This window comes from Eupeodes corollae, chromosome 1, assembly GCF_945859685.1.
Source record: "Eupeodes corollae chromosome 1, idEupCoro1.1, whole genome shotgun sequence".
Classification (NCBI taxonomy): Eukaryota; Metazoa; Arthropoda; class Insecta; order Diptera; family Syrphidae; genus Eupeodes; species Eupeodes corollae.
This window is the reverse complement of record NC_079147.1, coordinates 211,622,958-211,647,879: the sequence shown is the minus strand read 5'-3', so window position 1 is coordinate 211,647,879 and position 24,922 is coordinate 211,622,958. Positions and strand designations below refer to the sequence as shown.

Genomic DNA, 24,922 nt, shown 5'->3' with positions numbered 1-24,922 from the left:
GGAGCGTGGACAGACAGACAAAACCGACCGGACGGAATCGCGGGACCCACTTTTTTCGACTTGTCTACCATCGTAATATCATGTTTGATTAAAATCTCGAGTTCGAAATTTTGCACGAATTCAAAACTTGCCATATATGTAGTTCCTATATGTCGCAAGTAAAAATCATTCGACTATTTCATAATGAGCGCTCAATCAGGGTCTTTTTATACCCGTTTGATGAAAAAGGCAGAGTGCGAGGTTTCCATTTCTGAACATTATAGTCAATGACAGTGAAATGTGCAATTTCGTAAATACTTCGAAAAAATATTCGTACATTACGAAATTGGGTTCCAGAGTTTACTGAGTATTCTAAAATTTTTCAATTGGCGCAGGTAGATTTTGGCGCTCCGTGGCGGCCATTTTGTTTTGGTGACATCCGTCAAATCTTTTGTTTTGTATTCAGTTGTTTATGCCAAATCATCATGGCAAGTTACACGATCGAACAAAACGTTAAAATCATACAATTTTACTATCAGTACCCGCACGTTCAAGGAATAAAATATCGGCCGTTAACATTTCCGTATTCCGTGAAAATGTAACTAGGGGAAGTCTATTCCCTGTCGTGCGCAAGAACTTAGACTTTCGCAAACTTAAACTTGTCGAATTTTTCTCCTGAAACTGGGACTACACCCGTACAACATCCTGACCCGGGAGTTCAAAGTTCATGACCATAGGAAACGCGCCCTTTGTTCGCTGACTGAGCTTCGAATCGTTTTGAAGAGGACCCAAATTTTGGCCGAAAAATCATCTTTAGTGACGAGTCGCATTTTTGGATGAATGGCTGTTAACAAGCAAAATTGCCGCATATGGGGCAACACCAACCCAAGCGAGGTTCACCAGTAATAATGCATCCCCAAAAAGTTACCGTTTGGTGTGGATTTTGGACAAGCGGTGGCGGCAGAATTGGTCCGTATTTTTTGAAAACGACGTTAGTGAGGCGGTCACCGTCAACAGCGAGGGCTACATAACGATGATAACTAATTTTGTATGGCTCAAATAAATCCATATGGACTTACACAACTTGTGGTTTAAGCAGGACGGTGCTTCGTCCCACACAGCAAACGCCACAATTGACATTTTCCATGAACGATTTGACGTATGGTTATCTCTTGCAGGGGTGATGTGAATTGGCCACCAAGGTCATGCGATTTGACTCCACTAGAATTTGTCTTGTGGGGTTTCTTGGTCTATGCAAATAAAATACAATCGACCGATGCCCTAAGGCTAAGGGTAAACAAAACAAAACACAATTTTTTAAGGCCATCGCTCAAATTCAGCCGGATCTATGCCGAGAAATCATTTAAAATTGGACCACTCGGATCAGTGCTACCTCAGAAAGCCGAGGGGAGCATTTGCATGATGTCTTATTCCACACTTAATGGCATACATGGACCTTTCAAATAATATGTTAAAACCTCATCAACAGCTTGTTTTATTCCATTTCATCATTTACTCGCTCTTATTGACTTAAGTAACATAATGGATCAGAATCTATGTGAATTCCTGCTGATATTGGAAAAGGTTGTAAATTTAACTTTTTATGAAAAAAGCATTATTGCCATTTCGAGGAATTAAATTCTTCACAATGCTTTTAAGGTTAGAATTCAACGAGCTTATCATTCAAGATTCTCTGTTGAATAGCAGGGAATAAGAAAAGTCACCAACGAAGAAGGAAAGTGGATTACAAATTTATAAGACAGGACAGAGCCATGAAGAACATCAGCGATTATTTTTTTAGGTGTCATACTTATACCCATCCAATCCAACTTGTATGGAATGATATGTATGGTATGGGTTTTCGTTAAGAGTCTCTGATACTCTGTAATTTTTAAATACTCGTATTAACCGCAAAAATTTCAAATTTACACTATTCACTGGAAAATAGTGTACGATTATTATTGGACCTATTTCTGCGAGAGCCATGCTGCCTCTTATAAAGAAGCGATCGGTTTTCAAAATAGTTCTTGAGCTCATGATTGATTAATTTCTAAAATAAAATCTGTGAAAGCTTTTTATAGACTTCTTATATACAATTATTCAATTTCTGAAATTAAATGTTAAGAAAATCAACATTTTCCAAATACTGTATGCAAATGAATTCATAATTCGTAAGCTCGATTAATGTACACCTTATTTTCTAATCCAACGCACTCAACGTAACCTATTTTCTTCAAAAAATATAATCTTCATTTGAGTAAATATTTTATTTCGTAAGATTTAAATTAATTTCTTCATTTTATTTTGCTCACTGCGTCATTATTATTTATGGAAATTCATAACATCGAAAATTCCATGAAAGCTTCAAAATGTATACATTCAAAATACAATGTTGTTATATTTCTAAACCAAAAATGAAGAATATTTATATCTTATGGTTATTTTTACTTTTGTTGCATGTAAGCTTTTTTCTATTCAATTTAATCCTTTTTCCAAATTCAAATAGTTTTGGAGTCTAGGACTCCATGGTTTTGGTATAATAGATATTATTGATTTATGGATGTTGTGTGTAGTTCCCATATAGGTTATAATTATTGGTCTGATAGATGATATCTGATAACATCGTTAATTGCAGTAAATACCACATAAATCTTATATTTCAGAGCTCAATATTATTAACACTGCAGTCATTTAAAAACTAATTACTTGTTGATTTTTACTGAATTATTACTCATTTGATGTATTGTAAACAAGTTTTAAGCACCAACTCCTAAAATTTCTTTAATTCAAATCAATATAATGTTATAGAGAGTTTTAATAAAATCTCAGTTTTGGTGGTTCTGACCATACAGAATTTTTATTTAATGTGCAGTAGACATTAAACTACATAAAAGGCAGATAAAACGTATCCTTTCGCTGTAAAAAAATATGTACAATGTGATTTATTAATGATCCAAAAAGTCTATGTGGTTATGGAAGCAAACATCAAATGTAGACAATTAAAAAACCGAAGCACCTATGAGGTATTAGTGTTTAGACTAAACCTCCTTAGAACACAATTACATTGCACCCACATAAGGATTTATTGATTTATAAAAAAAAATATTCAAATTTTAACATTTTGACCCTATGGAGGAATAAAAATAAAAATAAATTACCTTGCAAGTGTAAACACCTTCATCCATTTGGTTTGCTTTTGTAATTCCTAGAATTGCAGTATACAAATTTTCGTTTTCTGGTGGAAGAACTGTCGTCCAAATTTCTCTAAAATATACAAAAGAGGAAAATATTTTGTGAAATGTATATTCATAGAAACATTAATAACATTATTAACAAAAAAAATCTTCAATTTTATTTTTATTTTTAAAGAATGACTCATTGGTGTTTGCGAATAACAAGAAAGATAGAACTTGAAGTGTTAATTCAAAACTTGATTGTTTGCGTTTAAAAATAAGTTTCGGATATAGAAATTAAGATAAGCTTTAACATAGCTAAAGCCATAGCCACCTAGCTTTAACTTGATTAATAATAGGTTAAGCTACAATATTATAAAAAAAAAAGCTACAAACAAGATTCCTGGACTTTTGACAAAAAAACTGTGATTAGTTCTTATTTTAAGAATTCTTTGCAGTTAACGCTCGTGCCACTTTTAAAATTTAATAGAAAACGCTCAAAAATTAGGAATGATGACTTTCATAGTTATTTCGATTTTCAAAAGTAAATGTGCAGTGGCTTGATGATTACTTTTAAGCGGAATTAATAAACAATAGAGAAGTTGCACTGACCTCTACGCAGATGATACGGATATTTTTAAGATCATCAAAGATCATCATCAATATACAGGAAATTTATATCATTCTTGGAGATAATCTGCAATAATCTGCTAACAACACGTTTTAATAGAGAGATATTTTGACCAATTAAAACCGAGTATGCAATACAAAAAACAAATGTTGTCATGACACTTCGCTATCAGATAGCCAAGCCAAGAGAGACAATAGCTAGATTTTTACTTGCGACATATAGGAACTACGTACGTACATATATACTTACATAATGGCAAGTTGTGCATTCGTAAAAATTTCGAATTCGAGGTTTTAACGAAACATGACATTAAGATTAAAGAGAAGTAAAAAAACTTGGGTACCTTGATTCCAACCGTTCTGTCTGTATGTTGAAGCGCCTGCAGCCGAAACAATTGGGTCGAATTCAAATTTGGAATTAAAGATTTTAAGTCGATGTGCGTTAAGATTTTTTATCGAAAATTCGAATTTTCTCTAAAAAATGTTTTTTGTATTGCTCCAGAAATTTTCCCTCATAGATACGTTGCTTTGTTTTTTGAACAACAAATCCAACAATTTTAATAATTTTTTTTCTGCACAAGAAAATAAAATTTAACATTTGTTTTGTTCGAAATTCTATATCTGGAAAATGGTTCATCATTTTTTTACAAAATTGAAATGTATTGTATTTTACTTTGGAGATAAACATAGCATTTATCTCAATAAGTGATTTTAGTATAGGTACTTGAAAAATAACACAACAAAAAATATATAATAAAGAATAAAAAACATAGTGATCTTCCAAGTAACCATAGTTTTCTATCTAACTCTAACAAAACAAATTATGAGACACTCTTAAGCTTAGCTCATAGCTAGAGCTAGTGGCGAATGCTCATCTTGACAAAATTATCGACATAGCTGTGTGCAAGGTGATAACAATAAATGAGATTTTTTTTAATTCATTTATTAAAGATAATAAGGATTCAATTTGTACGTGATCGTAATCAAACAGCCATGTCCTTACACTGTGTAGGAAAATGGACAATATTCTAAGACTTCTTATTGAGAAAGGAAATTTATTAAAAACTGAAGGTGCTACTATTGTGAAGAATCTACGAAAGTAAATTTTATTATAAAATATAATATATTATAGATACTAAATTTATAGAATTCACTCCCAAATTGTATCGAGGATTACTTCTTGATAGATAGTATAGATGTCTTAAAAGAAGAACTTTCAACTCTTGAAATAAATTTAAACTATTACACAAGCGATTTTTTTTACAAATAATTTTTATTACATGTTTTTAAAGAATAAAAAGCGGATTAATACTGAATTTTAGAATGAACAATACCAATGAAGATCATAACAAGTATTTTTTTCGAGCAAGTGTATAGAACAGTAAATAATTTTTTACCGATAATATATGTCGGACCAATTCATTTTACTATCAAGTATGACACCAAGGTATTTAAAGGTATTCGCAAATTCTACCTGAAAGCAATGAGTTGAACAGGGCAATCTGAGGAATGATAAAATATATCGCAATTAAATAAGTTAGAAGATCCTGACATGCTAAAGTACATCAGCCTTATTGTGAGTTTCACGTGAACAAGATTCCGCCCGAAAAATGTCCCTTTTTTCGATTCGCGTATTGTGAGTTTCGGGCGAACAAAAATTCATGTTCGAAAGATTTCCCTTATTGGGAGCACTCAATTCGGGCGGAATTAAACGTCATTCACAACTAAAATAATTCACTTATTTTTTAGAGGCGAACAGGAAAACAACAAATAATGATGTAAGTAAATAAATGCAATTAGTGTTAAAAAAAGAACAAAATAATACAATAACTTTTATATTTATGTTAGGAGCAAATCAATCAATTCCAAATAAAGTTAATTACTCAATCTGTGAATTAGATCAAAAAGTCTGTTAATTTTAAGTTCAACATAAGACTGTGAAATACAAATAAGACTAAATATAATTTTCTAAAAAATACATAAATATTTGATTGTTATTTTGCTTGTGAATCATTGTAAAGTATGGGCAATATTTGAGCGAATGCATTGTCCTGCATTAAGATAACTAGAACTGGCTTCGGTGGTTGCTGTACTTTCAATTTCGAAGACGTTATTTACTTCGTTATAAGGCAAAGTTAAGTCACTTTTGAAGTGGATGCAAATATTGTGAAGAGCTGCACAAACGTTGACAATTTTGATGGCCTTAGCAGGTGCATAGTACAATTTTCTCCATCGGATTTTAAGAATGCCGTTCGTTCTTTCATTTATTTTTCTGCAACGTGATTGAACTTCATTAAATTTTGCTTGAGGTGAGCCACTCTCAGGTGTTCTGCACGATGTCAAATGCAACGGCTCTAAGGGATACCCAAAATCACCTTCAACAAAAAGAACTTATTAAGGTTTAAGTTCAAAGTCAGTTTTAAACAATTACCCAGCAGCCAAACATTTTTGATGTCCCGCAAATAGTCACTTTTCATTTTTGATCTTATCATAATTTGTTTATTTTTTGGATTTTTATTTAATAAAAAAAATATAAATCACAAAACAATTTTTGTCACTTTATTAAATTCTTGATGGTGTCAAAACAAAAATACACTTCACTGGTTCGTTCATTTTCTAAACACGAACACTCACATGTTAAGAAACAGAGATTGAAATTTTGTATTTTTACAGATTAAGTTGTTTTTCTTTTGCTGGTAAATCGATTGGAAATGGATTTTAAAGCGTGTTTTCACAATCAGTGTCCTCAATTTTAACAGGAAATTGCAGCACTATATACATTTATTTGGGTTTTTATATTTAACAGGGAAAGTTGGTTTCTCTGTTTTTATCAGAGATGGGGAAATTTTTTGCGAACTCAGCTCTATGAACATGTCAATTATTCGAACTGTCAGTACTGATTCGAAGTGAAATTTTATTCGGGCGAAACTCGCAATAACTTTTAAAATTCCGGGCGAACACAAATATTTCGGGCGAACGATTTTCCGGGTGAAACTCACAATAAGGCTGCATAAGTTTTGTTTAATTGCCTAATACCATTTTATCAACTACAAACTAGGGTCATAAGATATCCAAGTCTGAGTTAATGTCAGAAATTAGGTTAACCAGAGAACTGCAACCATATGAAACGTCCTTATCATCAGCAAATGCTGTAGTAAAAATCAAAAAAAGCAGGGGTTCCAAAACCGAACCTTGGGGAACATCAATACTAATATCACATAAACTAATTAAACTACATTTTATTTTCACTAATTGCTTTCTATTGGATAAATAAGAATCAAGCCAATTATAAATAAATCCACGCATTCCTGCATTTTTTAATTTTCTCAAGAGAATATTATGATCAACTAAATCAAAAGCTTTAGTTAAATCAATGAAGAGTCCAGCTGTAAATAAATTCTTGTTTATGTTTTCATAAATTTCAATGCAAATCCAAATTGAGATTTACTAAAAAAAATATTTTTATTAAGAAACTTTAAAATTGATTGATTGCTATTTCAAAAATTTTATAACAAACAGCTAACTGTGAAATAGGCCTATAATTCTGTAATTCTGCATAATGAAAGAGTTTGAATTTTTGTATAGAGGAATGACCTCAGCAATCTTGAGAGGCCTTGGAAAATAACCACCGTACACACTTTTATTGAGAATATGTGAAAGTACATCCACAATATTGAAATCAATATGTTTAAAGATGAAGATGGAACAATTATCGTTGGTCACAGAAATTAATTTTTTTAACTTTTCAATGATAAAAAGTAGTTCACCAGGCAAAATAGGAGCATAAAAAGACCCTCTGTATAAACATTATCATAAGTTAAACCTTCAATAAACAAAAACTCATTTCTGTTTCTAAATATCTCAGTGGAGACATTTTTAGCAATAGAAATGAAAAATTTATAAAAACGATTAGCAATTTTAGTAATATCAGTTATTTGAATGTTTTCATCTTCTATAAATAAAGTCTTTTCTGATTGATAACTACGATTTAAAAGCTTATACACAATTTTCCATTCCCCTTTAAAATTAACTTTTTTCCGGTTGAGCTAAATAATAATTTTCCTTACAAGTTTAAATTTCTTTTGTTAATTGTTTGCATATTTTCTTCTATTTTGTTTTAAAGTGATTATTATTTGAATATTTCGTAAAATTTTTACCGAGTTTGTTTTATTGCTTACTTTATTCAAAATATATCCTGTCATCCAATCCTTCAGGGGTTTATTCTTATTTTTGTTGATCATATATTTTGTGCAACTACCAAGATAATTACCTTATTTTTCTATAAAGTTATCATAAACAAGTGTAGGATCACTTTTTTTAACTTCACGATCTAATATAGTTACATCTTTGTTAGCCACAAATTCTACGTAATGAAGACTATAGTCATGCAATGATCGGTGATACCTAAATCGGCCAATGAGCTTACTGGTTTTACAACACGAGATGAACTATTCCTGCAGAAAATATGGCCGCTACATGTTTTAGAATTTTCAACAATTCTAGTAGGCACATTTATATAAGAATCTAAACTATAAGAAGCCAACAACATTATCCACGTATTGGGCTTAAGAGAGATGATCAATGTTTATGTCACCCAGAAAAATTAAATTTTTAGTTTTTTTATTCATCAACAGAGAATATACTCTATTCTAAGTTCCTCAAGAAAGACATCTCTACCACCATAATGAACGTATATTAATGAGCTCTAGATAACTGCATACTAAAAATATTTTTAAATTCAAATTAAAACAATTTAATTAAATACAAGAAAACCGCTCTAACGATTTTCAAATACTAAGTTTGAAAAATTAATGTTTTTCTAAAAAACAGAAAGTATTTTCAAAAATACTCTTTGGATACATGAGCAAATTTGTGCCACCCAGTCGTGCAATTCATTAAAATTTAATTCATTATAACTTAACAAATTGTTTGGTTTCTGTAGTAATTGATAGAAAGGTCTATTCGACATACTCATTGTTTATGACTTTGAATTATTAAAATATTACATTAAATATTCTGATAAAGCTCAAGTTCTTGAATTATTATGAATTTGATAAAAATATATTAGTCCACTTATGTGGTCAATCTCGAAATGAGAAAGTAACCATCTTTTTGGAGTTCTAAGCATTGTGTAAGAATTCTCTTAAGATCTTGTATTCGCGTCGCAAGTTATGAGCTGCCAAAAGTCACGAAAACCTCCGTTCCTATAACACAAATGGTTTTAACACCACTACCAAAGTTGTCACGCATACAATTTGCTAAAATGTTTGTCTCTCTGTTTGGCAAAAAGAATGCAACACTCAGCAAATTCTTTAAAATTTAATTAAAGGTGCAATTAAAACAGTTTGATAGAAAAACTTATGAACTCCTTTTCTTACACGAAATTCATCAAGAAAGCAGGTAGATTTTAAATTTTGTCTCACAAATCAGCAAAATCTAAAACATTTTACAGTCATGAATAATGAAATTATAGTCTTCGACTTTTTGACAAAATTTGTGTAAATTCAAGATTAAGGAAGAAACAAGATGAATATTAAGAACACATTCATCCAATTAAAAAACTGAGTTATCAGTGTTTAGACTTCTATATCATAGGTTTATTTCTATTGGACTTCTATAAAAATATCGTATTTATACCGATACGCTTTTTGTTCATTATTTCAAAAATAACACAATGTTATGCGGGTCTTCTTAAATTTAAACAAATATAGTTTTTTGCAAATTCTAATAAATAATACATGTCTACATCATTTATATTTTTGTTTTAAATGTTAATCAATATCTATACGACAGTTATAAGCTATACAAGTTTTCGATTAGAAAAATCCCATAATAGAAATAGAAAATGTTGAAAAAGTTATTCAAGCAATTAAAATGAATTTATAAGTACATATTAAGTAGGTACTTTGGGACTTTTGAGGGTTCGAACGTCGTCCTTCTGAAAGTCCTTAATAATTCGCACCAATTCATTCACACCATCATCATTAACTATACAACATTTCCTCAGAAACCCTGTATTTCTGTTTTATTCATTCGACAAATAAAAACCATCAAATTTTGATGTAAAAGGTTCATTTTCTAGAGAATTACCCTCAAAAATAAAAATACATAAAAAGAACATACTCGTTGTTTTATTTGCTCTTTAAACGAGTTCGAGTGGTAAAGCAGAGTATGGTAAAGGATCTACTACCAACACTAAGTGCTGTTGGGGATGGTGCTGTGCCTATTTCCGTTGATGTAACGTCCATTAGTATAAAGTTCCAATATTCAATGCGCATAGATCTATAGATTTGTACCTAGTTACAACTATAGTATATTATATATATAGAAAATGGAAATAGGAGTGGAAAATGGCCTTAAGGAAGGGTGAATATTTTAAATTACTTTTCAACTTAATTTATCCTTTTCTTATATATGAACTATAGAGACTTGTTGTATGTACTACACATTCATTGTTAATACCTAAGAATATTGGCCTTAAGTGATGATACAGCATCAGCAGCAGGGGAGAATAAGAATCTAATTAAATTTTGATTCATTTGATTTATTTGTATTTCAATTGAACTAACGATGTGAAAATGGGAGAGGTCGGGAGAGTGGTATAGGTGCAGGACAAGCCTTTTGGTACAGTAATTACTTTTGGAATTACGTTCATTTTATTTGTTTTGTATTTCAAAACAGTTTTCACACACACAAACGCACCTACAAAACTTCAAAAAATAAAATTGAAGCCAGATGAAAAGTGTCTTTTCTGCATTTTAATGCAAAATATCTTATTCTCCTGATGATAGCCTTAATGGGTTTAGGCTATAGGTTACAAGTTGAGGGGGTTGGGTATCTTTTTTTGAAGAATAGAAAATATCAATTAAAGACTACAGATAGATAGATAGATAATGACCAACAACAAACTTAAGTCTATCTATTCATCTCAAGGTGTTGTTTATGATGATGATACAAAATAAGCAATCCTAAGAAAACAATGCTTTTAGCCTTAAATAGACTTAACTCGATTAAAAGACAAAGCACAATCACAGACAGAGAGGTAAACAAAATATTTCCAAAAATAGATCTTTCTTTACAATAAGTCTGGCATAAAGGATGTGCTAATCTATTTTTTTGGATTTTATAACAAGAGGAGAGTAAGACAAATGACATATAGCCTTCTTTAATCTTCAGATTTATTATTTCTATTTTGTTTTTGAAAACCAAAAGAGTTTTATCTTGTGTCAACATTAAATTTGAATTAAGTTGGATTTCTTTTTGTTATTTGTATGACTATGATGTGGGGTAGGTACTTCCAAGATGGAACTTTGAATAAATATAGTTTTAAAATGATTTATGATTGTTTTGAGTGTTTGACAAAATTGAATATGATTTGAGAAAATTTAAGTTTCTGTCAAATTCAAAGGGAAAAGAAGAAGCATCAAATGGGTAGTGAAAGTAATTAAAAGAAAATATCTAAATCTCGAACATAGGTAAAGCCTGACATTGGTTACAAGGGGAAAGTTTGAGAATAAAATTGATTTAAAATGAAGAACTGGAATTTTCTAAATAAAAAATAACCAAGATTAGGACAAGGAATAACCAATTCATAATTGAACATTTTAATTGTCAGTTTTTTTGTTAATTTAAATGAAAATTACCTTTGTCTTTGTTTTATTCCATTTTAATGTTTTATACCTCTAGACAAAGACTTAAACTAAGACTTTGAACTTCAAAACACCACATTATAAATTCAGAAAAAGCTTATGAAACAGAATCAGCACAAGCAATATTTTCGAAATTCAAAGGTCATCTCCCTAGAGAACTTTATACAATGAGCGACGTGACGTTTCAAGATTACTAAGTCCTTGCATGATGTTTGGTCAAGTTCTAAACTACATAGATCAAGACCAAAGAATATAATAAAGGTATAGTTACCGAATGCTTAACGAATAAAATGGCTGGATCAAATGGAGCAAATGGATATCGGGAACTGAGAAAATAGAGTAAGATCAAGACTTAGTGTGAGTGTAAGAAAAAAAGGGAATATGGCTTAAGAGGTCACACCGATATACATTGGTCTTTAAATATTAAAATTAATTTTAACTTCACAGTTCTTCATATTGACTTTGAGGGTTAACTGATAGACATTATTGGAAGTGCGAATATTACAACAGAATTGATTGGAGGGTTAAAAGCAATTTACTTTTTTAACAGGTTTAAATAAGTGATAAGATATAAAGTGTTCGGTTATAATATTTTTAGCGCTTATCGTTTTTAAATTTCTGTTAAAAGACTTTAACTTTTATTGCGATGATCAATGTTCAACGGGTATGATGACGACGAAGACGGTAACCATGATCAGTCATTTCATTCTGGATATTTTGAGAAGAGGAAAACAGCTTAGAAATAATTCCAATCCTTTAGAATTGAGAAAGTATTTGAGATCAGAATGTAATCCATTCTATTTTTGTTAAAAATATAATTCTCTTAAGAACCAGCATTTTTATATGTATTAAAATAGCAAAAAGGTGGACATCAATTCCAAACATAATTAGACTTTGAACAGCTTTCATGTTGTGTGCATTCTCTTATTCTTGGACAATCTACTGTGTCATTGATAACCTTTAACTTTCATTTGCCAAAAATGGATAAAATACAACTCTTTTCAAGGTTTTGCAAAATTGTTTTTTTTTCTTATTTTATAAAAAAAAAAAAACAATAAAATAAACTTTATAAACTTATTACCAGTTGTCATTTATTCCATTCCCGTGCAGGGGGGGTACAGAAAATTGCTCCCATTTTCTATGTGTCACCACTTTTAAACACATTAATTTTGCTTCCGAGGACTTCCAAATTGTCTTCCATAAGCTTCACCAGTTTCGTCAATTGCACTTTTTTGCTAACTATTTTAGCACTTTTGTTAACATTGTATACATTTTTAATGGTTCAAATAATAAACAGCTTACATTTTACTGCAGCATCAATGAACATTTTGTTGGTTGACAAAAATATTAATAACTAGCGGCCCGTCCCGGTTTCGCACGGGTAGACATAAATAGGTACAGATATAAGCATGCTAAAACATAAACGACCATGAATCATTATGTTAGAAAAAAACTGTATGCTTATCTTAAAGCCTCCTTGTACACTACTATTTGTAGATGAAAACAAAACGTATTGATTTTCAGGAGATCCTACTCGAGAAAGTGCAACACACAATTGCCCGTGCACTCTTTCCTTAAGTCGATACCAACTATGGAAAAAGTTTGTCCCTGAGATTTATTTATTGTTAGGGAAAAGGATATTTTTAAAGGGAACTGTAACCTTTTAGAAGGTATGGGAAAATCAGTTGGTATCATCGGGATCCGCAGAACATGTGCGAGCTGACCGGCCACGGGACCAGTAATAAAAGTTTCTACAATCACATTATCTCTTAATTCTTTGATCAATAGTCTTGTAGCATTACACATATTTGGAGGCCTTAAATTTCTTAAAAGCATAACAGGCTTACCTATTTTTAATTTTAGTTCATGAGGTGGCAAGCCAGCATGATTGAGGGAGTTTAAAAATTCCTGTGGGTAATGCACTGCATCTTCGATGTTGCACATGGTGTCAACAGATTTGTAACATTTAAAATGATCTGGTACGTTTTCAATAATAATTTTGTTTATCTTACTTAATTGTTTCTGGGTGACAACTGACAATATCGCTCTCGAACAGAGCCAATTTAAATTTCTTACTCATCTCGCATTTTGTTCTCCAAGACGAAGTGAACGATCAGTGCTACATTATCTTGTCCGTGTTTGGGAGTTCCTAGCTCTATTTCCAACAAGTCTCTGAGAGCGCTTAGCACTTGACCGTCGTTCGTATAGTTGCGACGATCATTCAATTTGTTCTGCAAGACGAACTGAGCGTTTGACGCTAGATTCTCTGGCTGGCAATTGGGACACTTACACTCCCATACTTTCCAGACGATCTGCATTTTCAGAAGAAGACTCTCCAATACGACGAACTTGTGCTAATCTACCTTACGAACTATTCTTAGATAACTGCGAACTTCTTCTTCTAGGCATATTGCTATGAATGATATTTATTTTAAATCAGAGAAATTAAGAATAAACAAATAATAATAATAAGAACAAACTAAAAATAATATAAAAGAAATTATTTAAGTTAAAAGAGAATGTTCTGAAAAGAACTTTGACAAATATTATGTAAAAGTGTGATTCCTAATACTAAGTAGATCTGAAAAGAACTTTTTAAGTAAAGCATACAAATGTGTAAAAAAAATATTCAATGTCGCTTACTTCCACTGCGTAAAGAGCCGCCTGCGCCAATGACCAGTGCGGCTACCTAGTTCATAATGGTGCACCCTATGATCTCTTTTGAATGGAATGCCCGATTTCAATAATTCAAAAACTAGTCATCAGGTTTAATTAAATTATTTATTTGGATAAAAATGTATAAATGGTATGGATAACACGGTCTGATTTTGATCGCCATTTCTATCAATTTGTTTTATGTAAAAAAGTAAATATAGTGACGTAACTACAGTAGTTAGACATATTATGGTCTCAGTTTTTTGTAGATATTGATATATTCTATAATATCATCGAAAATTGTTGGTACTTTCATTAATACTCTTCGTAGCGTATGCGATGAAAGAAATTTGATGGATAATTTTTTTACACATTCGGTTGGTTTTAATAGGAATTTCTAAAGATTTCTATAGTAATCTTGTTCTAAATAATAGCCTATGTTACTCAGCGATAATGTAGCAGTCTAATGAAAAAAGAATTATTAAAATCGGTCCAGTGCTTTTTGAGTTTATTTGCAACACACAAAAAATACAAATCTTTCCTCATTATAATATTAGTGTAGATAGTGTAGATGTATCCAAGCAATATATTTTTTTTATTTACATGTGTTCATTCACAATAGGTTTTTCAAATATATTTTGATAATCGTAATAACGTTTCAAAAAAATGTTGAAAAATTTCAGCATTCAATTCAAAATTGAAAGTCGCAATAATCTTGGGTTAAACCTTAACGGCAAGAGAAAAAGAATATGCTTTACAATCGTGAAAATATCTCTCGTATTCTTTCGTTACGTTTGTGGTATACGATCATGATACGATCACGCTTAAAAAAAGTTTTTTTCAGTTTATTAAACAACGTCTTCATGAATCTATTCTACGTTGTGGCTTTCGTCCTTTTTTATCATGTTTTTGTCTAGAATTTAGAATATTTAGCAATAGGGTCCTGAAATCTAAAAGCTTGTCATACATTAAAGTTCTAAGAGTACTGCTATCGGCTCAAAAGCACTAGGATACACATTTATTTACGAACTCCAGGCTTAAAACCATCCAATAGAAGTTATATTTTCCGTTTCTTACGAGCCTCTATCACTCTACTTTTAAACTTACAGCTTTGCCAAGGTTGACGCATATACATAGATGATGGTAGTCTTTAGGAACTGTTTTGTATAAAATTTCATGCTTTTTCAGTGTGTTGCGTATTCTGGAGAAACAATTAAAAAAACGTGTTACAATTTCAACAACTTTTGAGTTTAATTTTATATTAAAGAAACTTCTTATACTTGTTTGAATTTGAAATAGCTATAGAAAATTGTTTCTGATTTATTATCAGCTTAGAAAGCACTGCAAATTAGGTCTTAAGTTGGCGAGAGTCGTCGGAATGCACTAATCTTGATCTACTTTTAACTACTGTACATTTTAATTCTGACACCCGTCAAGTTAAAAAACTTTTATATCTCATATCCAATTCAAACTCATTTCTAAGCTCAATTAAATACGAAGCATTTTCCAGATTTGATCTCGGGAACCTATCAAGTTACCCAAATTATAAATACATATTATAATAGAAACACCAATTACAAGGGTACCTATTAATGGCCTTAAACTAGTTTCTCAAACTCATGTTATCATTAGTTGTTGCTGTACGAGTAGATCCGACAACTACGAGGACATAATGCTAAATTGTTGTCTATGAACGTGTTTATACGCAAAGCTGCAAAAGGCTATCAGCAGTATAGTGAATCCTTTTATGATCCTTTTTTATTTTTTCAAAAAAAGAAAAGAAAACGATATCCATACCCGAATTAATAGACTTTACAACACAAACTGCTGATGGTATATATGGAATGTGTTGTATGTGTATTACGTTGTTCTGTCTCTGTGTTGTAAAAGACATCTTCCTTTTCTGCAAAAAATACAATACAAAACAATGGTTCGAGGGAAAACAGTGTTGGAATGTGTCTTCCTTCCGACAAACGAAAAAAAAATAATAAAAAATAAATTCCAAATAAGTTTTAATGGAAATCAGGGATTCAAATCGTCCCCCAGAGCATCATGGACCTTTTTCGGCTTTATACCCAGGTATCAACTTCTGTCAGCAAATTACTAATGTATTTTCCAGTTTCATTTCGGCTATATCCCTGAATGCCAGATTGTTCAACTTTATATAGTTTTGTGTACACCTATAGGTATCTGTAGGTAGGTGGGTACCTAAACAACACATATTTGCATGTCCGTGCTGAGCCTAGAGTGCTATGATGATGCCTTTATTCCTCATGTTTATACATCAGCCTATACCCTACATAGCCGTTACGTAAGAGGTAAGACTATATGAGATTTAAGGAACTCAAGTATAATTTGAAATGGAAAATGGGCTCTCAAAAAAGGGAGGCAAAGAAAAATATTTAAAATAACTTGTTTTAAATTATTGTCTTAGTAAGCTTAAGAGACCACTGCCTCGCCAGCCGCCATCCTCCTTTACCACTCATTTATGTGCAAGAAGTGAATCTTAATGTGAAAGATGGAGAGACAGCAAGCAGAAGTTGCTGTCTTAAATTGGATTCATTTGATTTATTTTGAATTTTAATTCAACTTAACGAGAATAAAAACAACAAGAAACAAAATAAATTGACAGAGTAGAAAAAGATGTCTAGTAGAATGAGATTCCAAAAACATAATTACTTCATTCCTATGGAATCTAATTTTATCCGGTCGTCGTCGTATATCTATAATAGGGCGGAAAAGTGAGTGTGCCCATGGGGATGGAAAATTCCAATACCTCAGCTTTCATTATAAAGTTCTTTATTCTTGGAAATCAACTTATGTATGATGAGGTATCAAATGAAGTAATTGAGCAACTCTTAGGGAGAGCGTTGTTGTGGTGATGATTGAAGAATAAAAAATAACCAAAATTCCCGAGAAATAAAAAAAAAACAAAAGGGGCTTTGATTTTTAGCCAAATAACTTCAAAAGGCAAATACCAAAAAAAAAGAACTAATATGCCCCAATACCAAACATTTTGACTTAGCATAATACAGAAATCATATTAAAAATTCCACCCATAACATAGCTTTGCATGAATCGTCTTCGGAAGCCATTTCAACTCGTTTGAAGGAGGGGGAAATAAACTTTGGTTAGTAATGGTTCGGTGAATATGAATTCGGAAAAAGTGAGTGGATGCCAAGCTTCTCAAGTTTTTGATTTTTGTATTATACATGTGGTAAGGATGATGCTGGTTGGTGAGTGGGGTTTTCTCGTGCATGAGGTCTGGTTTCAATCAAAAACATCAATCACCCATTTCGTTGTGAGGGAGTGGGCGCCGCCGCCGCCACTGGTCTGTCGAGAAATGCACAAATCCATGAAAAAGAGCTGCTTTAACAACAAATATGTATTTATGCTGTTGCACCGACAATTTTTTAAGGACAAGGTTTACAGTGGTGGGAAATGTTTCAAATTCGGAAGGTTTCTTATTCATTCAAGTTGTTAGTTCAAGGAAACAAGGCTTTGGTGACTTCCTAAATTCCATGTTTTACAAATAATTATGTTTACTAGTTTTAATTCGCAAAGTGTAGAGTGTGTTTCGAAATAAATAACTTAAAGCACTTGATGTTTTAACAGCATTTGATAGGGTTTGGCATTCAGGCTTTCTTATCGAAAATGCGTGCTTTCGGTTTTCAAGAATCCCTATTTCATTGGATTAGTAATTATCTTTTGGATCTTTCAATACAGGTAATATTAGTGAATACTTCCCTTCAAGGATTTTTGCCAAACCCTTTTTTAACGGTGTATGCCACCTCCTTCAAACAGTTCAACCGTTATTCTTTAGATTCTAGGAATACTCATCAGTTTACCCTCGAACCCACTACTGCCATACTGTTCAATACAGAGATTCGTTCTTGAGCCGTACTAAGCGAATGTGGAATGCCTTACCACACTCTGTCTTTCCTAGTCATTGCAGTATTCAGGAATTCAAAACTAATGTGCACCGACATCTCCTTTTAAAACCTCTCTACTCTTCCAAGTGCTCAAGCCCTGTCTCTGCAAAATAAGGGTAATAGTAAAGTACGCATACGGTGTACTAAAATCAAAACAATGAAGACATACGGTATTCTTTTGTGGTTTCATCTAACTTAAAGCAAGATTGAATTTGTTACCGAATCACTTCATCAGTTAAACCTTTCGAAATTAAAAAAGGTCATCTTATGAACCGTTTTGATTTTTAAAGCATGTCTTCGAATAGAAGGTACCAATAAAGAAAGTATTAACAACAAAATGATATACCTGAAGAAAATTGCGACAAATTAAAACATTCCAAAAACTATAAGGAATTTTGTCTGATACAACAGCTGGGTTTCGGGCATTTTAAAATTGTATTGACAACGAATAAGATCCTTCAAAACTTTTAGCTATTCTTTACAGGATGTATCTGAACTTGACTCTCAAATTTTACTAAGAGAACTTGAAAACACTTTTCGGGTTATGAAGAACAACACAGCTCCGGAAATTTATAGAATATAGCAGATAGCTGAGTTCTATAAAAATGCAACAGAACAACTCAAGCAATATGCAAGCCACTTTAGCGAAAGCCGTTATAAAAGCTCTATTTAAAAAAAGGAGATGCAAGCCAGGTTGAAAATTATAGTGGAATTTGTATTCCACAGTTTAATATGGAAGAATCTCAACATGAATTAAAACAACAACAAGCTCCGCAAACTCCAGATGGTTTCCGCCCTGGATTTTCAAACATAAATCATATATTTGCTATAACTAGTATTGCTAGAAAATATATCAAGACGACTGAGAAGCTCTTTGTGTGTTTTGTGGATTTTAAAACTGCATTCGACACGGCAGGCATCGATTGGATATATATAGGATAGTTTGAAGTTTACAGAATGGTTTGATACTTAGATCACGGTGGGTGTACCACAGCGATGCGTTTTAAGTCCAATTCGTTCTTCATGTACATTGATAAAGTAGTTGATATTCTACCGGATGGTGTAGGCTTTGCGGGAGATCTCATAAAGTTTCTTCCCTATGCAGATGAATTCGTGGTGATATCAGATAATCCCCTTTCGCTTTAACTTCAAATACGATTAGAAACGCACTGCAAACATATCGAAAACGAAAATCATGATCTTCGAGAATCAACAGACAGGAAGACTACTTCTAGAAACTTGGTGACTCAATAATGCGCGGATAGATTTGGTGACCAAAATTTTGGCAAACATGCAAGAAAAAAAAGCACTGAACCTAATTAAATTGACAATTAACTTGATTTGGTTGATTTTTTTCTCAAATTCGAATATTGATCTAGCCTCTAAATATCAAGTCTTAAACGCTCAAAACGTGTATGTGGCACTGCCATGAAGAAACTGTTAAAGGATATTTCTTTAAACGACTATTTCATTTACTGAACTCTACTCCAACCCATGCCATACATTTAGAATCTAGTTTACCGCCATTTGATCTACAAAGCCTTTAAGCACATTCAGATTACTAAATAAAGTGACGAAAATAAATAAAAATAATCTTCTAAGATCAATCACTTTAGGATCATTGAGAACCAATGCTTCTTCTATCAGAGAATGGAACCAACTGGCCTTAGCATTATAGCATCATCATTAGCCTCTAGGCTGTTCAAAAGCCTCAATTATCAATTGACTACAAGAGAAAATTATTTCAATAGTAACATCTAATCTGAGGTAATAAGCACCATTTTTAAAGCAATAATCGACTTATTAAATCTGAATCTTAAACCCCACAGAGCAGATATTCAGGAAAACTGTAATCTACAGAAGAGAACCCAAAAATATCTTCCATTTTATGGTAGATTGTCATATTTTACAAAAAATCTAAAGGTTTTACTTTTAGGAAAGTTTTCTAATGTTAAACAGCCTCTACAATATATTAAATAGCTCTTGGGGTTGATTTTTTGGTAATCGACATTATTCGATAGTTTAAAATTGATAATCTTTAATCATTTAAAATTATAAGATTTGATGTTGCAAATCATTAGAGTTGTAAAAGACCTCAGGTTTCTTGCTTTATATACAAATATTTAACGAAATAGTTTAAATCAATAAATCAATGTTCTTTATAAATAATTTGTTCAAATATTATATAAACCTAGTCAACTTTAAATAATATTCACTTTTAAGTTTAAAATCATGTTAAATTAAAACTTGTTTTAATCATCTAAAGGATTTTATGTTTATTTTTAAGGGAAACAGAAAAACTTTTTAATAAATTGTTTTTACTACTAAATACTTTGCAATTTAAAGCTGTCGCATCAAGGTTTTAAATCATACCTACTTATTTCATTTACTTTAATGATGTTCATGTCAAATTTTCTTTGAATTCTAAAAACATGATTTATTAACGACTTACCTGGTTGCTTTTGAAGTATTTACAATTGCACCATCTTTATACCACTGAAAATTAATTCGTGATGATCCCTGAGCCGAACATGATAAAACAAATTCACTCATTGAGCGTATTGGTGATTTTTTATTTATGGTTACATCCTGAAATAAAATACAAATATAATACAATAGAGTATATTTATCAAAATTTTGTTCAAAAATATCTTAATTGATAAATAAAAAACACTATAAAAAAGACATTATACAATGAAACGTACTTTTCTTAACTTCAAATTAAGGCCTTACAAATGAAAAAAGGGAAGCTTAAGAACGTAAGGGTCAAGGAAATCGCGGCCGAATCTCTTTATAGATCCTAGAATCCTATTAGCTTTCTTAACTATGTAGTTTATATGCTCATTAAAAGTTAACTTAAGATCAGGAATAACCCCTTAATCCGAAAACACATAGACTTATCTTAAAGGACATGTATCAAACGTACAATTAAAATCAAAGGGAACTGTTTGCGTGTAAGATTCATGGTTTTACACTTGTCTACATTCAGAAAGAGACGATTTTTATTCCTCCAAATATTTACAAGTTTTCTCGCAAAAGTAAACGGTCAGAAGTTGATTTTATACTTTTAAAAAGCTTAATGTCATCAGCATAAATAAGGATGGACGATTTTTTTATGATCGAAACCAAATCATTTATAAATAAAATTGGACCTTAATGGCTTCCCTGAGGGACCCCACAATTTACGACAAATCGATATGAATACTGATTACGAAATACAACACCATAAATTCTATTTTTTAAATACAATGAGAACTTGATGTTAAAACCTTGATTTTTAGTTTTCACATTAATGTATTGTAACACAATTGACTTGTCGACGTTTTTAAAAAACATCTAAGCGAAAGGACGTGAAGTTGAATAAATTATTAATGTAGATCTCTTTTTCACGAAATAATGCTGACTATTACTTATAATTATATACTATTAAAGGACTTATTAAAGAGAACAGATAACGGATAAGCTAAATAAGCAACACAATTTTTATTTTAAAATGAATTGAATTCAAATGAGGAACATTTACTTTAGAAGAAGGAAGGAGTAAGAACTATTGTTATCATTTGTATCTGTGAGAGTCTCTTGGAAGAAGTTTGCAAACATGTTTGCGATAACCTTAGGCTGACGACTAGTTGACGCTAGTTTTATTTTTACAATTTTCGAGTTTCCAGAAACAATCTGGATTAGATTTAAGGTCGGTTTCTATTTAAAAAAAAAATGACTTTCGTGTACAGAATTAGAATACTCTATGAATAGTCTAAAATAGTCATAGGACTAAAAATGGGCAAAATTATATAATTTAAAACTTTGAGCTTTCTAGAATGATTATTTAAATTTACGTTTGTAACATTATTTCTACTTACCAATAGCTTAAGTGGAGGATTCTCATCAAAAAGATGAAAATTGGAAACCAATGTTATGTTTCCAATTCTTCCACGTTCAACCATTCGTGTTATGGCTTCGCGTATTCTCGTTGAATCACTTTTAACACCAAAGAAATGAAATGTTATATCCAATCGATCTGAACTGAAATTATTAAGAAATAAAAAGAAGAATATTAAGAAATAAGATCTCAAATAGAGTGCATTATTTTATAATACTTACGAATTGCTTATTAATTCCAAATCGGTGATTCTTGTGATATTGAAATTTCTTAAAATTCTACCCATCTGTAAAGTAAAATATAAAAGACAAATACAAATATCAAATACAAATTGTAATAAATAAAATAAAATTGAAGAAATAACAATGAACAACATTATCGGTATAGTTTTTCCAAGAGCTTACATTCAATCGCAAAATGTAGGTTAGGTTAGGTTAGGTTAAAGTGGCTGTCCGTGATTCAGTAGAACACACTTAAGCCAGTTTAATGGCCCATTGTGATATCACATGAATCTTGAGGATTTCTTCTAAGGTCAATGAAACCAGTTTGAGTCCCTTACAAAACGTGAGAGGTTGATTTTGTTAAAATGATTGAGATCGTTTAGATCGTTATAGAAGAATTCTCTTAGGTAATTCTTGCGTTTCTGAGCTAAAGAAGAACTGTTAGGTAGAGTAGAGTGTCCAGTACAGATGCTTATACATAGGCAATCTGAATGTTGGACTTTATTATATATATATAACTTTTTCTAAAGCAGTTGACCATAATGCCACACCATACATTTAAATCGGTCTGTGTATAGATGAGTATAGCCAATGCGTGATTTGAAGTTGTAAGCCCCATTTATTACCAATAGTTTTTTGCAAGAAAAAAGAGCTACAGTAGCATTTATTGAATCTTTCTTCTAAATTGCGTCTCCAATTTAGTTTGTTGTCTAAAATAAGACCCAGTAACTTAGCCTCGTTTGACGAATCTTCAGAAGAGTTGCCCAGTTTTGAGTTAATTATTCTGCAATCCAGCATTAAATGAACTAACTGCCCAAGCAAACTAAATACGTTCAGAAATATTGGTGCACATGTGCCCACGTTGTTAAAAGCCCCTTCGATGTCAAGGAAAGCAACCATAATGAAGTCTCTATAATGGAGGGAGTATTCGAAAGTGGGTATTAAAGAGTGTAACACCATTTCCACCGATTTACCTTAACATTAGGCATGTTGAGAAGACAGAAGTCCTGTATTAATACTTGCCCTTAAATTGATATCAATCAATCTTTCCAAAGTTTTAAGAAGAAATGAAGATAGACTTATAGGTCGTGAAATGTAAGAAATAATATTTTCGCTCAAAATTTACAAATCCTATGTATAATATATCCGTAAATCTTATTTTGTTTATACTCCAAACTTTACAGTATTTGAGAAAAAATATATTTTAGTTTAGGAGGACTCAAAATATTTAAAATTATTTTAAAAAACATATACACAAAAATACACATTTAAATAAAGAAACACTTTTTTTAAATTAAATGTTCAAGATTCTGAAAAAGTACAAAACTATTTTGAGCAACAATCAAAACCATTTTAAAAAATTGTTTCTCCTTAAAAAAGTATGCTATTTTATTCTGTTTGTATTTTATACATGAAGCACCTTTTTTGTAAAACTATACATTTCCAAAGAATGACATTTTTATGGAAAATCTTCCTCAAGCACAAAGCTCAACATAAAGAATAAATTTAACAAAAAAGAAAGAAACACTTCTAGTCTTTGATTAAATATTAATTTTTTGGAAAATTCTTTTTCATTTTTGTCTTTATATTCTTTTTTAATCTGCATAAAGAAATGGAACCTTTTGTTTTGGATTTAAATAGTGAGCAAAAAGTTTTCTTTGCAATTTTCTACACCTAACATATTCAAAAAATAAAGAAGAAAATTGTGCGGTGGGATGTGCTTGACTTGGCTTAGTTTATGTGTACCTATACACTTTTTAAAGGGAATAACAAACATCTAAAGCACACACATTTATAGATATTGTATTGTTTAACGTTCGTGACTCTGGAAGACTTCGTGTCTTCGTGGTATTTCCATTGAAATTTAGTTGAATTTAAAAAACAAGAAAGAATACAAATATTAAAAAAAAGAATGCGTGATTCGCAGTGCGAAATTCATGTTTCGCAATAGAATGACACAGACACATTTTCATGTAGATACTATACATATGAACATCGCCTACACACCTTTACATATATTTATATGTTCATTAGGGTGAGTCAGATGTCAATTTTTTAGTTATAAAATATAATTTTAAATGCTAATTTTACTAAAAGAAATATATTAACTAAATTCTAATTTATTATCAATACATAAATGGACTTCGGACAATGACCAACATGGTCACATAAAAAAACTACCACGCCATGTCATTATAACGGGAATTCGACATCTGTCAAACTATGTTGTTCAAATAATTTGTTTTAGTTAAAAGTCTGACATTTATGAAAAAGGAACGCTTAACTATCGCACAACCCCTATATAGAGTTCAGCTCACACAACAGGAGCGAACTTCATTTAACCAGCATTTCTGACACTGTAGGAGGAGGAATTATTTTTGATTTTTTTGATTTCATAATTGACCAGATTTTCGATCCACTAACATCGAAGTTTTTTAAATTGAAACTAAGCCGATATCCAGACATTTACATATTTATTATATCGACTTACATATCTTCAAGGTTCAACAAAGGCATTTGCGAAAAATTAATGACTATATTGAAAGTCTGTTTGCTCTTTTGGAGCTGGAAGATGAAATTTTGACTGGAGGTGACTCAACCTACCGAATCTTAATTTGATACAAATTTATTACGACAAATTCTAAATTCCAGTCAACGCATCTAGATCAAATAAGCCTGCTGTAAAAGCTGTTATGTCTTCCTCTGTTAATCTCAGAGAATATAGAAGAAGATCGACATCATCCTGCAACGATGTTTCCAAGCTATTTAAAAGGAGTTTTTACGTAACTCTTGCTCTTCTTCT

At 31.3% G+C, this 24,922-nt stretch overlaps 1 protein-coding gene across 1 annotated transcript in view; it reads right to left on the bottom strand.

Moving 5' to 3' along the window:
* LOC129954275 (uncharacterized) overlaps positions 1-24,922 on the bottom strand; it is a 214,844-nt gene that overhangs the window by 109,909 nt on the left and 80,013 nt on the right. Inside the window, exons 6-9 of the mRNA XM_056068118.1 lie at positions 22,120-22,184; positions 21,879-22,041; positions 20,471-20,607; positions 3,138-3,243 (exon numbers count right to left, since the gene is read on the bottom strand). Coding sequence (XP_055924093.1) covers positions 3,138-3,243; positions 20,471-20,607; positions 21,879-22,041; positions 22,120-22,184 — 471 coding nt within the window. The remainder of the gene's footprint in view (positions 1-3,137; positions 3,244-20,470; positions 20,608-21,878; positions 22,042-22,119; positions 22,185-24,922) is intronic.